The following is a 15,316-nucleotide window of genomic DNA, read 5'->3' on the forward strand; positions in this document are numbered from 1 at the left end:
GTCTTCAGTGGCACATGGTCCTTCAAAAATCATTCTAATATGCTGATTTATTATCAGAATTAAAACTGTTGTGCTGCTTAATATTTTTTGGAACCTGTGATACATTTTTCTTTGATTCTTTGATCAGTAAAAATGAAAAAGAAAAGCATTTATATATTATATTATATAATATTTTCTATCAATATAAGTCTTTTCTGTCACTTTTTATCAATTTAACACATCATTGCTGAATTAAAGTATTATATATATATATATATATATATATATATATATATATATATATATATATAAATTTACTGACCCCAAACTTTTGAATAGTAGTGTATATTGTAACAAAATTTCTATTTAGGATAAACACTGTTCTTTTTAACTTTTCATTTATCAAAAAATCCTGAAAAAGTATAGGTCCCAAAAAATATTAAGCAGCACAACTGTTTCCAATATTGATTCTAAATCAGCATATTAGCATGATTTCTGAAGGATCAAGTGTTCAGAAGACCTTAGCTTGTATGTGAAAATGAACACATTTATTTAAATGTCTACGGGGTTCAATTTATTGATTTATACTTATTTATTAAAAAAAAAATTGCATACAAACATTTCAATTCTGTCATCATTTACTGACACCTGTCATCATACAAACCTGTATGCCTTTCTTGTTTCTATGGAATAGTTTTTTTCCTTCCCCATTTTGTCCAGTGTTGTTTTGACCCACACTGCATTTCATTTTATGGGCAAAAACAGTTCAAAATAGTGCTATTGTGCAGTCAATGATTTGTCCTGATTATATTTCACCCGGTGCTGAATAGACCTTGATTTCTATACAGGGGGACTGTTTCATAACATTTAGACGTCACACACCTGTAACAGTTGAATTATATTTCGCTTTATGCTGACAATATTTTTACATTCTCTTCTTGCCTATGATGTGCTTTGTGTTAAATTAACACTGATTTTTTTTTACAATGCTGGAGCTGTTAAATGCTCCAGGTTAGCTCATTTATAAAATGACATCAAACAAATGGCATTTCTGATGATTTTCACACCGTAGGTGCATATTTTCATTTAAAGTTAATGATTAAATGCAGCCGCATTTTACCGACTAGTGGTTTCTAAAGTGAGCCTTTCAAATGTGATTCAGAATTGACAAATGTATTCAGTAATCACTGTCAATCAAGTGTACTTCAGCTCCCAGCAATCATGTATTCCAGAGTGAGGCTGCTTTGTTTTTTTAAATCCAAGGTTGGCTTGTCAAAACCTAAACAAAGCATTGCATTGCAGACCATTGCTCTTTTGCAGCTCATGCCGGGACATTTTTAGGTTCATGCTCACACATTCCGCTTCTAACTTGTTATTCATCAGTATGGTTGGAGACTCCCAAAGCTTCCCTTTTTAAGTACCCAAAACATCACTTTAGACTTTGAGAATGGTTGTCATGGTAACGTTGCATTAAGTAGTATGTTTTCTTATGATTGGACAGAGCTTGGTTGCAAAGAGGCAAAAACTCAAACCGCCCCCTTGCTTCACTCAAGTCAGAAAAAATGTTGTGTAAGTTTGTTGAACTTGTCATCAGAAATCAACATCAGGATGTGCATGCATGTATTTGCAGCTGTAGAATTTATAAGTGGGTAGGCTAGTTGATAAATAGAATGAACATTCTTTTTTAAGTTGAAGCTTATTTGAATATATTAGAGAAAATCTGTCATTTTAGATAATCACCAGTTGCTTCCTTTTTTCAGTTTTGCAGTATTGCAATAGTCTTGCAGTGTAAAATAAATTTAAAAAGTTTTCAATTATTAATTACGTATTACTTAATATAAAATCATACTAAAACCATATTTTTTTTGAAGTTTAAAAAATAAATAAATAAAATGAGTGTTAACTAAAACTACAATTAATCAAAATAGCTGGTGTTATTTTAAATAAAGCTAAAAAAAATAAGCATATTAGATGAAAAATTAAAACTTAAAAATTAGAAATGTAACCTTGGCAACTAATTGAAATGAAAGTATTAAATTACAAAAATTGAAATAAGTAAATTCAAGCTAAATAAAAAAAAGAACAGATGACAAAAGAACAAAATTACTAAAACTAAGAAGACTGTAACCAAAAATATTAAAATTAAAGCTTATATATGTGTATATAACTATATGTTTATACTAACAGTGCTACTGATACTTTCTGCTCCACTCTTACATCTTGTTTAGACACTGTTTGCCCCTTGTCTTCCAGACCAGCCCATACCACCCCTTCAGCCCCTTGGTTATCTGATGTTCTACGCGAACATCGTTCTAAGCTTAGAGCTGCTGAAAGGGTGTGGCGTAAATCTAAAAATACTACTGACCTTAATGTGTATCAGTCACTCCTCTCTTCCTTTTCTGCTAATGTCTCCACTGCTAAAAAGACATACTACCATAACAAAATTAACAATTCGTCTAACTCTCGCATGCTTTTTACTCTTAATTTTTGTTTATACTTTGTTTTCCTTTTCTCCCTCCTGCTTCATCTCTAATAGCTGATGACTTTGCCACATTTTTAATTAATAAAATTAAAAACATCAGCGCACAATTTTCCACACCACAATCCATCAAGCACATCTCACCAGCAAACATACACTCATTCACATCCTTTTCTTCACTCTCTGAGGCAGAAGTCTCCAAACTCATCCTTTCTAATCATCTTACTACTTGTCCGCTTGATCGTATTCCATCTCATCTCCTTCAAGACCATTTCTTCTGCAGTTGTACCTGCACTCACTCACATCATTAACATATCCCTCCACACTGGTGTTTTCCCCTCATCATTTAGACAGGCTCGTATAACTCCACTACTTAAGAAACCCACCCTCAACCCATCTCTTTTAGAGAACTGCAGACCAGTTTTCCTTCTTCCTTTCATTGCAAAAACACTTGAACGAGCTGTATTCAACCAAGTCTCTACCTTTCTCCTTGACAGCAACCAATCTGGCTTCAGAAGTGGACATTCAACTGAGACTGCCTTGCTCTCAGTTGTTGAAGCCCTAAGACTGGCAAGAGCAGAATCCAAATCTTCAATACTTATCTTGCTTGATCTGTCTGCTGCTTTTGATACGGTTAACCACCAGATCCTCGTGTCAACCCTACTGACAAAGGGCATCTCAGGAACCGCACTCAAGTGGTTTGAGTCTTACCTATCAGATAGGTCCTTCAAAGTATCTTGGAGAGGTGAGGTGTCCAAGTCGCAACATCTAACTACTGGGGTGCCTCAGGGCTCAGTTCTTGGAGCACTTCTCTTCTCTGCCTACATGGCATCATTAGGTTCTGTCATTCAGAAACATGGCTTTTCATGCCACTGCTATGCTGATGACACTCAACTCTACCTGTCATTCCATCCTGATGATCCATCAGTAGCTGCTCGCATCTCAGCTTGTCTAACAGAAATTTCTTGCTGGATGAAGGACCATCACCTTCAACTCAACCTTGCCAAGACAGAACTGCTTGTGATTCCAGCAAACCCATCGTTTCATCACAATTTCACCATCAAGTTAGGCACATCAACCATAACTCCTTCAAAAACAGCCAGGAACCTTGGAGCCATGATTGATGATCAGCTAACTTTTTTATTAGACCACATTGCTAAAACTGTCCGGTCCTGCAGATTTTCTTTATTCAACATTAAGAAGATCAGGCCCTTTCTTTCGGAACATGCTGCACAACTGCTTGTTCAAGTTCTTGTTCTGTCCAGGCTGGACTATTGCAACGCTCTCTTGGCAGGTCTTCCAGCCAGTTCTATCAAACCTTTACAATTAATCCAGAACGCGGCAGCAAGATTAATTTTTAATGAGCCGAAAAGAATACACGTCACACCTCTGTTTATCCATTTGCACTGGCTACCAATAGCTGCTCGCATAAAATTCAAGGCATTGATGTTTGCATACAAAACCACCACTGGCTCTGCACCCCGTTACCTAAATTCATTACTTCAGACTTATGTGCCCTCTAGAAGCTTACGTTCTGCAAGTGAACGTCGCTTGATTGTGCCATCCCAAAGTAGCACAAAGTCACTTTTACGGACTTTAAAATTAAATGTTCCCTCCTGGTGGAATGACCTGCCCAACTCAATCCGAGCAGCTGAGTCCTTAGCCATCTTCAAGAATCGGCTTAAAACACATCTCTTCCATCTTTATTTGACCCTCTAACTTTTGCACTCATTATTCTAATTCTATTTAAAAAAAAAAAAAAAATCTAACTACATTTCTAATCTTTTTGTATTCTATCTATTTTCTTTTCATTTATTATACAATTATAAAAAAGACATCTAACACTAGCTTGCTCTATTCTTTTTCTATTCTATCTGTTTTCTTTTTATTTATTATATTATTTAAAAGCCCTTGCTACGTGTACTGTGTTTAGGCTAACTGAGACTTGTTATAGCACTTACATATCATTGCTCTTTTGTTGTTTTTGATTGCTTCCATTGTCCTCAGTTGTAAGTCGCTTTGGATAAAAGCGTCTGCTAAATGACTAAAATGTAAATGTAAAATGTAAATATAAAATAAATATTAATAAATAAAACAATGCTGGTGATTTTTTTTTTTTTTTTTTTTTTTTTGTAATGTAAAAAAATCATGTATCACAGGGTTGAAATAGTTTTAAATAAAGGACAATATAACATGTTGCTTGTAGTTTTCAGGGTGTGTACGTAAGACATATAATGATTGAGCAGTCAGAAACCCCTGGAAACATGCAAAAACTAAAATTGACTCACACAAAAAAAAATTAAAATAAAAAAAAAATTGACACAGTGACTGGTATTTCTATGACAGGATATGACATGTAAACTGGCAGTGACTTCCCACTGCTGTCAGGAGCATTTACTTTATTAGATGATTCCTATTTTTCTTTTCTCTGTTCAGTGCATCAGCTCAAACTGTACAAAATGCAATGCACATTTCATTATCATCTGTCTCAAACATTGTGAGCTCACTTTTGGGTATTTTTGTTTTCTATTTACTGTATCTGTTTAGACTATACAGAGTTTCAGTTCTTGTCCAGTCTTCCAGATGCGGTGACTTGGGGCCTTTTTGTGGTTGTTACTGCTAAATGATTCAAACAAACCTATTTTGATTACTCAGGAAGGGCCACTGGGCATTATTTCCCTCTTTTTAACCGTTCAGGTTAAGTTTCAAAAGGAACCTAACATTGTGTGTGGGTTTTGTGCAAGAATCATTTATTATGAATGACTGTTTAAAATGGCATAGTATAGTTTGCAAAAGTGTTGGGGTTGATGTGATCGTTTTATTTTCTGTGTGAAAATGTCTTACATTTGTAAGTGTGATCCGAAATCTCAGTTGTGACATTTATTGTCACTGAGAAGTGAAAGATGAAGTCAGAGTTATGAGGAACTACATTCTTCTCGATTTCCGTGTTTTTCATTTAACATTGGTTATATTTCATTTAAATGCTGATACTCTGGAGTTAATAATATTTTGTTGTAAGATTCATTACTTTGATTAAACAACTCTAAAATTAGGTTTGAATTCACATAGGTTACAGATAATTAAGTTTTTTTATTTTTTTTTATCATTTGTAGTGGTGGAGGATGTTTCTATAAGTAATGAACAAAACTGTAAAAGCCATTGGGTTGAATGAACTTGAACACCCACATCCACTGCACTTGGACAGAGTTTTAATGTAAGACCTTACATAACCTTTAAAAGCTGAGTGAGTGAGAGCTGCAAAAAAGCACAGTTTGACGCTGAAGATGAATGTGTGGGCTGTTCCTGCTAGTACCTATTGAACTCTGTAACTAAAAAATGTGTATGCTCTTAGAAGATATTTTGCAGAATCAGAAAGAGCTTTATTATGAGTGTGAGTGTGAGGAATGAGTCTGAACAACATTGGACCCCATTAACTTTCATTGTATAGACAAGACACACACACAAAAAAAGTTTATACAATATAAACTAAGTATTGCATATATATACATAAAATAAATTCTTCCATATCTAGATGTGGCAATAAGGAGCTTACAGTTTGGTGTTTCATGTACATTTACACAGTGTTTATTTTTATTTTCAGAAGACAGAATGTGAATACAGATGGTCAAAGGTGTTGTATGGCATGACTCACGGACAGCCTGCTTGAGCGGTTTATCATTCATCAGTCACGTTTAATAGCACAACAGTTTCATTCAGAATCAAAACAATACTTTCACCCCAAGTTCATCTAATTTCACTCGCGCATTCTGGTTTGATGACAGACTCACTGTGCTTTCAGTGAAGGGGTTACGAACCCAGTTGTACTGGATCCAACTATGCTGCTCAGGAAAATACTTATTGAAATGTGCAGACAGGACTACAGATGGAGAGTGATTTCTTTTTTTGTAACTTCCCAGTTAAACAAATTTTCCGTGAGAAATTCATTCAAGTTCGGGAACATGTCTAAATGTCCCCCATCCGTGTGGAAAAGTAACAATTCATATTCTGACCCATATTCTGCACAACAGGCCAAACAAGTCTTGATTTTGTGGGATGAGTCTTTATGAAATTTACAGTTTGTGTTCAATTCAATTCTGCAGGAAGTTTTTGCTGCAAGGGCCTCTCTGTGAATTATACAGTGGGTAAAACAAATGTTCAGAGCTACTTCACGAACCAAAGCAGTGAGTCCTTTATGTTTCCCTAACATTGATCCCGTTCTGTCTGTGCACACGCTGACACAGTCGCCCAACAAAGACCAGGTTCATTCAGTTTACCATTGAGTTTTTCAAAAATATCTCTTCCTGTGCACGTTTTTTCCAGTGCTGAGAAAAACAGAAGATCCTCAAGCAATTTTCTCTCATGATGGTAGCAGACAAATACAAGTAGTTGGGAGGAGTTTGAGATGCCTGTTGACTCATCTAATTGCAATGAAAAAAAAAATTCCATTCTTTATTCTCTCAATTAGCTGACATTTGACGTTGGTTAACATTTCAGTAAATACTCCGACTTATGATGTTGTCTGATTGTGGAATTTGTTCAATATCACTTGCATACTTATCTCCAAACATAGTTTTACAGATGGCCATTGCTGCTGGATGAATGAGGCTCTCTGCAATTGTATGAGGCTTTTTGGCCTTGGCAACTAAATGCACCATCTCATATGAAGTAGTAAGCACTTTTACTGGCAGAGTGGTTTGGCTGGTCATAGTATGTTTTTGACTTGTTAATGCTGATTTTTTTGTGGCGAAAAATGTCAACCGGTTTATCTTTTAACTTTGGATGTTTGGTTTGTAAGTGACTTATCAGTTTCACAGGTTTCAAACTGTCGTTTGCAAACACCTCTGAACATACAACACACACTGTGGACATGGTTCATTATTAATTGTGATGCACATGGATCCGTATTTTATGTACTGTTCGTCATACTTCCATTGCTTTGATGCACACAGGCCTTTGGTTTTTGCAATTAATCCTCTCTGTGTGGAGATCCCCGTTAACGTGGAGGGTTTGTCGTCAGTTTGCAGTCGTAATGCTTCAGTTGGGCACTCCTCTTCTTTTTTGTCAGACGGTTCACCATTTTACTTTCACTGGTATTAATCTTAAAAAGCCACTGGTCCATTTTATTTTTACTTTTTCTCGAACTCGATCGCGCCAACTCTGCTATAACTGTTGCTTGATAATTAGCTGCGTTACTAATCAGATTGCCACCTAGTGGATGCCTAAAAAATTGCTAGCTCGTATTCATAATAACTCAGGTGTATGCCTCAGGGTCTCGCACGCTTCACAGGTTGAAAACCCCTGGTGTAGTGAATGAATACATCAGGAACGTTATGGTGTGGTGAGGGAAAACTGTCACACACAAAACAGACTGGAGCAGCCATCTGCCAAATAAATCCAGCATCCTGTGGCTTGATGTTCCTCAGCCAGTTAAAGAGACTCCCCAAAGATAAAGCTTTGAAGCAAATTTGTTAGAAAATATTGGCATACTATAAATAAGTCAAAGCACCATAGTGCAACAGAGTAAACAATATAATGAAAAGAAGCAGGATCTATTGACACTCTTGGGAATGATGTTAGATCTGCTGGTGTATTTTTTAAGATTTTGTGTAGCTCATCAATGATGACAGTATGAAAAACTTCAAAACTCATAACTGATGGTAGGAAGATTTGTTCACGGATTTGGCATCTTTTAATGTGAAGTTTCACATATTATGTCTGAATCAAATAACATTGAGCTATCTTGATTAATAGACCTTAGTCATGTGTAATTTCTTTAATGAACTGTACTTTAGTCTTCATTTGCATAAAATGAAATAGGGTAGAAAATGAAATAATGTTACTGAATGAAGATTAGGTTAAAATAACAAGATGGATTACCCATTAGTGCTGTCTAGGTATTTTCTGTCATGCAAGATATGCAAGAGGTTTTTTTTACCTTTATAGATGGTTGTACAGTATCTCCTGCGGTGAGGATGTGCTTTTATGACTTTACCTCAGTAATGAAGGTGGTTGTACATTTTGATTGGCATTTCCCCGCTGGCATTTTGTGTGATTAGCTGGATTTTGTTGTGTATTTTGGGTTGTTCTGTGTCTGTCAAGATGTGTTTCTCATATTTTTACTTCAGTTTTAAATGATTGTAGTATGTTCTTGACGAGTATTTCCGGCAAGAATGTGTTTGTCGTGATTTTTCGTCGTTAAGATGGTTTTGTACATTTCTCGGACGTTTTTACTGCTGTCAAATTGCACTAGATTTTACCTCAGTATGTTGAACATTCGGACTAACAATGAACGACGTTTTAACGTTAAAAGTAGTTCGTTTTGAGAAGGAAGCTCGTTTCTTTAGACAAGCACGACAGTTTAAATTGTCGTATATTCTGCATTAATATTTTTCTCTTGACTGCTGCAGCAAGAAAATCTCTTTTGAACGATGAGACTGTACCGGCAGTTTTTATGCTGAGAGATCCGGGGCGTCTCAATTTCAGAAAGAGGGGTGATTGGCAGAGCTCAATCTGCGTACACATCCGATCGTTTTTGTTTTGTCTTTGTTTTTTTTTAACCACACAAATATTTTAATCACAAGTATTTTGCTTTTGATTTCGCTTATAACAAACCCAGTTTACATTATTCTGTAAAACAACATTTAATTTGTTTCTGCGCGACAACTCTCCCCTTCGATCGGAGTGGATTTGTCCGGTGAAAAGGAAACGTGAAGATCATAACTGAACAGTGTGGGAATAAACGCCGGAACAGTTTCTCACTCATAACGGCTATTTAAAACGCAAAGACAACGACTGCATATTAAAGGTTTTGGTTGCTTGAAATGTAACAGGTAAGATTTTCCTCATTTCTGTTTAGTGCATGTTTTCAACTTTTATTTGTACCGTTAAGGATTGTTTACAGATCCATATACCATTTTTAAGATAATTTGAAATCATATTGTTTCCACTTAACACAATAAAATATAGCATATTTTACAGGAAATATTGTTGTGCACTTTGGTGTTGCAGAATGACTTTTAAACTTTGCTTTCTGGTACAGTCTTTCTCTATAGTGCTTATGACTTGGTTTCTTGAGTAGCCTATCAAATGTGTAATAAATAATAACAGATGACAAGTCTTGGATTGTTTTTTGATAATTAATTTTTTACAGGAAGTTAAGTCAGATATGTACTGTACAGGTTATGCAGTGTGGTACAGTGTGCACCTTCTGGAGCCCCTCACGTGGGGAAGATGGTAGGATTTGTTTTGTATATAATCTAAGAAGTCTAAGAATGCAGAACTCTTGTATTTGGCATTTGGCAAGATAACAGGGACTTATTTTTATAAAAAAACAAAAACTGACTGAAAATATAGAGCCTTGTGCAGTGGAGCAATAGATCTAACAGTGTGTGGCAGGTTACTAACCCACCATAGGGGTCAGTCAGCAGATTGTGTGATGTGCTGAGCAGGCAGATGGGCAGTCCGTGAGTGTGTGTCTGCTCTCAGTGGGTTGCGTTTTTGTTGTATTATTAATTTAATTTGTTGTTTATGGCTTGTTTACTTATGAGTGCCTGAAGTGCAGCGCTACATGATGCCTGTTATATTAACACTGACACGCATGACTGGCTCTAATTTTTTTTTACATTTTTGGGTAATCCTGAGGAATCATGCTTCCTAGATTTTTTGAGATAAGAGTCGTTGTACTATGAAAACATACTGTAACTGTCAGAACTCAAAACTTCCTCCACAGTCATAAAAGTTTTTTTTTTTTTTGTAACTTATTGGAACTTAATGGTTTCAGGGGAAGAAACAAAATATGTAAATATGCACTACCGGTTTGGAATAATTAGAATTTCTTAAAACATTTTTTTTGAAAGAAGTCCATTATGATAACCAATGGTTTATTTATTTGATCAAATTTATTTGATCAAAAATTGTGAGATATTTTTTTAATTTAAAAGAATACTTTTCTATTTTAATATATTATAAAATGTAATTTATTCCTGTGATCAAAGCTGAATTTGCTGTCAAATGATCCTTCAGAAATCATTCTTATATTCTAACTTGGTGATCACTTATTATCAGTTACTATTGTTTCCCAGCTATTACTAGTGGTTCTTATTATTGATGTTGAGTTTTTGCTGATTAATATTTTTTTTGTGACATATTAGCTTTCTTTGATGAATAAAAAAAAAATTAAAAGAACAAACTATTTATTTGAAATAGAAATCTTTTGTAACATTATACATTTTTGAAATATATATATATATATATATATATATATATATATATATATATATATATATATATATATATATATATATATATATGACAAAAACAATGGTTTTTCAGTAATACTCCAGAGCAGAGCAGGAAAGAGCTTGTGTGTGAGAGAGCAAAATATGATTTGCTTTGCATGTTGTCCTTTCTGTGTAATCTTTTATGTAAAGTCCTAATGTTTTGTTTAGATGGTTATGTGCATGCATAGACTCTGTCCACCTAGGACATTGGTTTTCAAACACACCTGATTAAATCAAAACAATTTTCAAACAAATAAATACATTATTTATGCCCTTCAGTCAATCTTAAAGTAATAATGTGTGTTAATAAACTCTTTAATGCACAAATCTTTATAAAAATAAAATAAAAACTTTAAACATAAAAAATGAATTTAAATAAAAAAAATTAAGTTAAACATACATTTTATGTTTGTAATTATTGCAATTTTTCAGTGTTTGAGAACTGCTAACCTAGTAGATCCTATGACCTTCGTCTGACCTCTAGGGAGCTATGCAGAATTTCTGGACAGAAGGTTTTTAAAAATGTGAGCACTGAGCCATCTCACAGGAAGTGCTGAACTTAGCTCAGCCCAGGTGTGATCTCTCTAAGCTCTTTGATCTGCATCTGTACTTGGTTCTGGACTCATGTAAGACTGGGCAGTAGCAGAACCATGTCAGAAACCCTCCAGCTGCCCGCGCTGCAGATCCAGGGCCCGGTAGATGGGGAGTGCAACGGATGCGAGGTGGATTCGGCCCTATCAAGCTCTTCCAGCCCCTCTCTGCGGCGTAAACGCTTTAAAATGCGCCGTATGAAGAACGTCATGAGCGAGAAGGAGCAACTGGAGAAGGAACAACTTCAGTGTTCCGGGAGTAAGGAGTACCTGAAGCTTCCGTCCATTGAGATCACGCCATCCAGCGATGAGGACGCAGCGTGGTCTAGTTGTTCCACCCCTAGCGCCTCGCCCCAACGCAGACGCTTCCTCCTGCGCAAGTGGCTGAGAGGAGGCGAGAAAAAAGAGCACGGCAGTGAGAGCAGGTCTGTATGAGCACGAGACCGAACCCTCCTGCACTGCCTGATCTCAGCACACAAACACATCCATTCTCCATTCCCGCTGTCCATCATGACTAATGTGCACCACTTCATTTGGGTCTTCACGTGAGCTTGCTTTGGTACATTAGCCGTAACAGAAAACCTTTGTGTTTGTGTGTGCGTGAGTGTGTTTTTCCCTGTTTTCTCTGGAGGGACTGAAGTCTCTGCTGTGACATTTTATAGGCTGGAGGGAAGAACAAGCGGCCACCTGCTGCTGCCAGGAATGCTGACAGGAGTTTGTCTGGGGACGTCTTAAATATTCATAACTCTCGCTGGCTTTTAATAGACAAAAATACAACATGCAGTATATATGTTTCTGCTATGACCTGAACATTTACTTCAAGCAGCTTTAACAATAGCTGAAATTAGACTTGAAGTACACTACCAGTCAAAAGTATGGACACACTTGACTGAATTTCTGATTTATAATCTTGATTATTTATAAATGATTAATTTATAAAATAGAAATATTTGTGATAGGGATTTTTGTTTTTGGATTTTAGATGATTATCATAATCAATCAAGTGTATGAATTTTTTTTTTTCATCTATTGCATCCCCATCGTTTTTGAAAGAAGTCCCTTCTGCTCTTCAAGGCAGCATTTATTTGATCAAAAATACAGTAAAATGTATTATTGTGAAAAATTATTTCAATTTTAAAAAACTGTTTTCCATTCTAATATCATTTGACAAAGTTTCATTTTCAGCATCTTTACTCCAGTCTTCAGTGTCACGTCATCATTCAGAAATTATTCTAATATGCTTTTTTAGTGCTCAAGAAACATGTTTTATTATCATCAATGTTGAAAACAGTTGTGCTGCTTAATGTTTTTGAGACCATTTTTTTGAATTCTTTGATGAAAGTGAAAGTGAAAAAAAAAGTAGATTTGTAACTGTAAAAGTCTTTACTGTCACTTTTGATCTATTTAATGCATCCTTGAATAAAAGTATTAATTTCTCTTAAGAAAGTGTTTGGTCACTTTATAATTCTCATACTTAAGTTTGTCATTTCAGAAATTGTATGACTTTACTATCATTCTAAAATGTGGAAAATACGTCTAATAAAGAATGAGTAAGTGTGTGTAAACTTTTAACTGGTAGTGCACAGGGAATTTAAGGTTAGATGTTTGACATGAATCAGTTATCAGCTGTGTACTGTAAGCTGTCAGGTGTTTGCTGGTAGAAAACCCTTTAAAATACACCAGTGTAAGAATGTAGGGCTCTGGTATGTTGATCTGTTAGGTTGTTTTCTCACCTGCTTCCTTTTCATGCAAAGAACTCAGGGAACCACTTCTGTGGTCAGATGCACAGGATGTTTTTCTGTCATTTATTTTCTTAAGTGTACTTTGCGTACTGTACAATGCACTTGATAATCATGTCAAGGTTTACTTGTTAAATGCATGTATTGTGTTGTTTCAGTTTTATAACACTCTTGTCAAATAGAACACTCTCTGCTGTCCTCTAGTGGAAAAGCGTAAATGGTCTCCTTAAAATGTCTGTTTTTAAGACACTTGATGGAAGTTTGTAAACTGAGAAACACTGAACAGTCACACTATATGCACACTGTGTGTTGATCTTGTATGTTTTGTTCGAGCATTTTTTTTGTTATTTTTATTGATATTGTTTGTTTTGTTTGAGAATTTTTTTTTTTTGTAATTATTATAAGTATGTGTGTGTATCTGGTGTGTATGTGTGTATTAGTTTTGTTGTGATTGTAATGTGATGCTCTGTGTTACAGCAGTCAGCAGAGCAGCCTGCAGAGCAGCCATGAGGAAGAGTCCATGCGCTACCTGAGCCCCAACACCCGTGAAGACAGGTACACAATCTGGGCTGCTTTGCATGTCATTTTCATTGTCAGTAGGTTTTACATGTTAAAGTATTTGGAAGCTGGTTAATTGGGGCATTTATCTCACTTGTCTTATATTTATGCATTATGCTGCTCTCACCGTAGTTTCCTTATGTATTCAACAGGGGTCAGTGGTTGGTTTTTGTTGTCACCGTAGTTTCCTTATTAAGCTTATAACTATTCACTTGTGATGGGAAAATATGTATTGTATGTGATGTTTCCTTAATGCTCTTGATATACTGCTTTCAGTGTACTGTAAATGTACTTTGTATGATAGCCTGATTCTGCCTAAAAAGGATGAAACCTAAAAAGGTAATTTTTTACTTCTTATAATTGCTGCCTTATTCCTCATTATGGACTTTTTTCACATTTCCACTGTTCTCAGAAATGGAAGTTGTCATAGTTGGGTAAACTTCTATAGTGGTGAATGGAAATTACAACAAATGTGTTTTTTTGCATTCCCATTTGCTCCAATAGCAAAAACAAACAAACAAACAAACATTTAGCATTTATATGATTTTCCAAAAGATTTAAAAAAAAAAATAATCTAGCTGTGGTTAGAAGAGAGAAAGATGTCACATTTGCCATGACTCCCTCCCTATAAGTATACATTAAATGCTAAATAAATAAATAAAACGCTTTATTATATTTGTGATGTCATTACAATCTGTAAAAAGTGTCCATTGCAAGTTTACAAGTTTAATTCATTCAGTGCAACTTTCTCTTATTTAATAAGGAATTATTTCCTAATTGTTTTAATTTTCTCTTTATTTTCTGATAATTGTAACTGTCTCACGATGGGACTTTATATCTCACATTTACAATTTATCTTAGTGTTATATCCCATAATGTTATTTAATTGAATGTCCTTTTTTTTTTTTATATGCTAATCTGGTGTGTTTTATTTGACACATAGTTTGCGAATTCAGGGATTCAGTCTCTGTCACTTAGTATTTTTTATGTTCTCATTTCAATCTTTGCCATTTCAGCAGATGCTGAAAATGTTGACATGATATGAACTTCCTGTAGGCAGCTGGTTTTAGTCTCAGCGTGGGTTAAGTGTGGTTGAGAAGTGTCTGTTTTTGGTGGTTCATGTTTTGCTTATGAAGCTGTTCTTCTTTCTGTGTCAAGTTCTGCATCTGTTGTCTGGTTTTGAGTATGACCACAGATCTCACTGTCTGTATTGTGCCATCTCAAAAACATCTCTTGTGTGTTTCACTTTCTCATGGCAGGGCTGCAGAACAGCCCATTGCATCTTCTGAGACTATATATTTTCATCCCAGAAATATCATGAACTAAACCAGGTGCTACACATTTTGAATCAGCTAATCAAGTTTTGTAGTGAAAGCTCAGATTTTTAGCTGCAGTGATATGTGATGAAGTAGATCATGTGCTGGAATTTTTTATTAGGGTTTTTTCATCTCCAGGCTTCAGGCGCTTGTTTGTTGGTGCTTTTAATGGATCTCTTGGAACACTGTGTTCTTTCTTCTGTATTTATGAAATGTGTCTCGTGAACATCACTGCTTGTACATTAATTGATTTCGTGTATTGTTGCTATTAACATTCATGAGCAATATTTACCATGCATTTGTCTGAAAAGAGGTCATTTGTGTGTTTGTGTAGAAGTGTGTGTGCATCTCCACACCTGCTAAAGTCATTATGCAT

At 35.3% G+C, this 15,316-nt stretch overlaps 1 protein-coding gene across 1 annotated transcript in view; it reads left to right on the plus strand.

The window, feature by feature from the left end:
* The first annotated feature begins 8,578 nt into the window (after positions 1-8,578).
* The window catches only part of gramd1ba (GRAM domain containing 1Ba), a 38,226-nt gene continuing 31,488 nt past the window's right edge, over positions 8,579-15,316 (plus strand). Inside the window, 3 exon segments of the mRNA XM_042733029.1 lie at positions 8,579-9,288; positions 11,222-11,752; positions 13,544-13,621. Of these exon segments, the coding sequence (XP_042588963.1) occupies positions 11,388-11,752; positions 13,544-13,621 (443 nt within the window). The 5' untranslated portion in view covers positions 8,579-9,288; positions 11,222-11,387.

The sequence above is a fragment of the Cyprinus carpio genome, chromosome B10, assembly GCF_018340385.1.
Source record: "Cyprinus carpio isolate SPL01 chromosome B10, ASM1834038v1, whole genome shotgun sequence".
NCBI classification, from domain to species: Eukaryota; Metazoa; Chordata; class Actinopteri; order Cypriniformes; family Cyprinidae; genus Cyprinus; species Cyprinus carpio.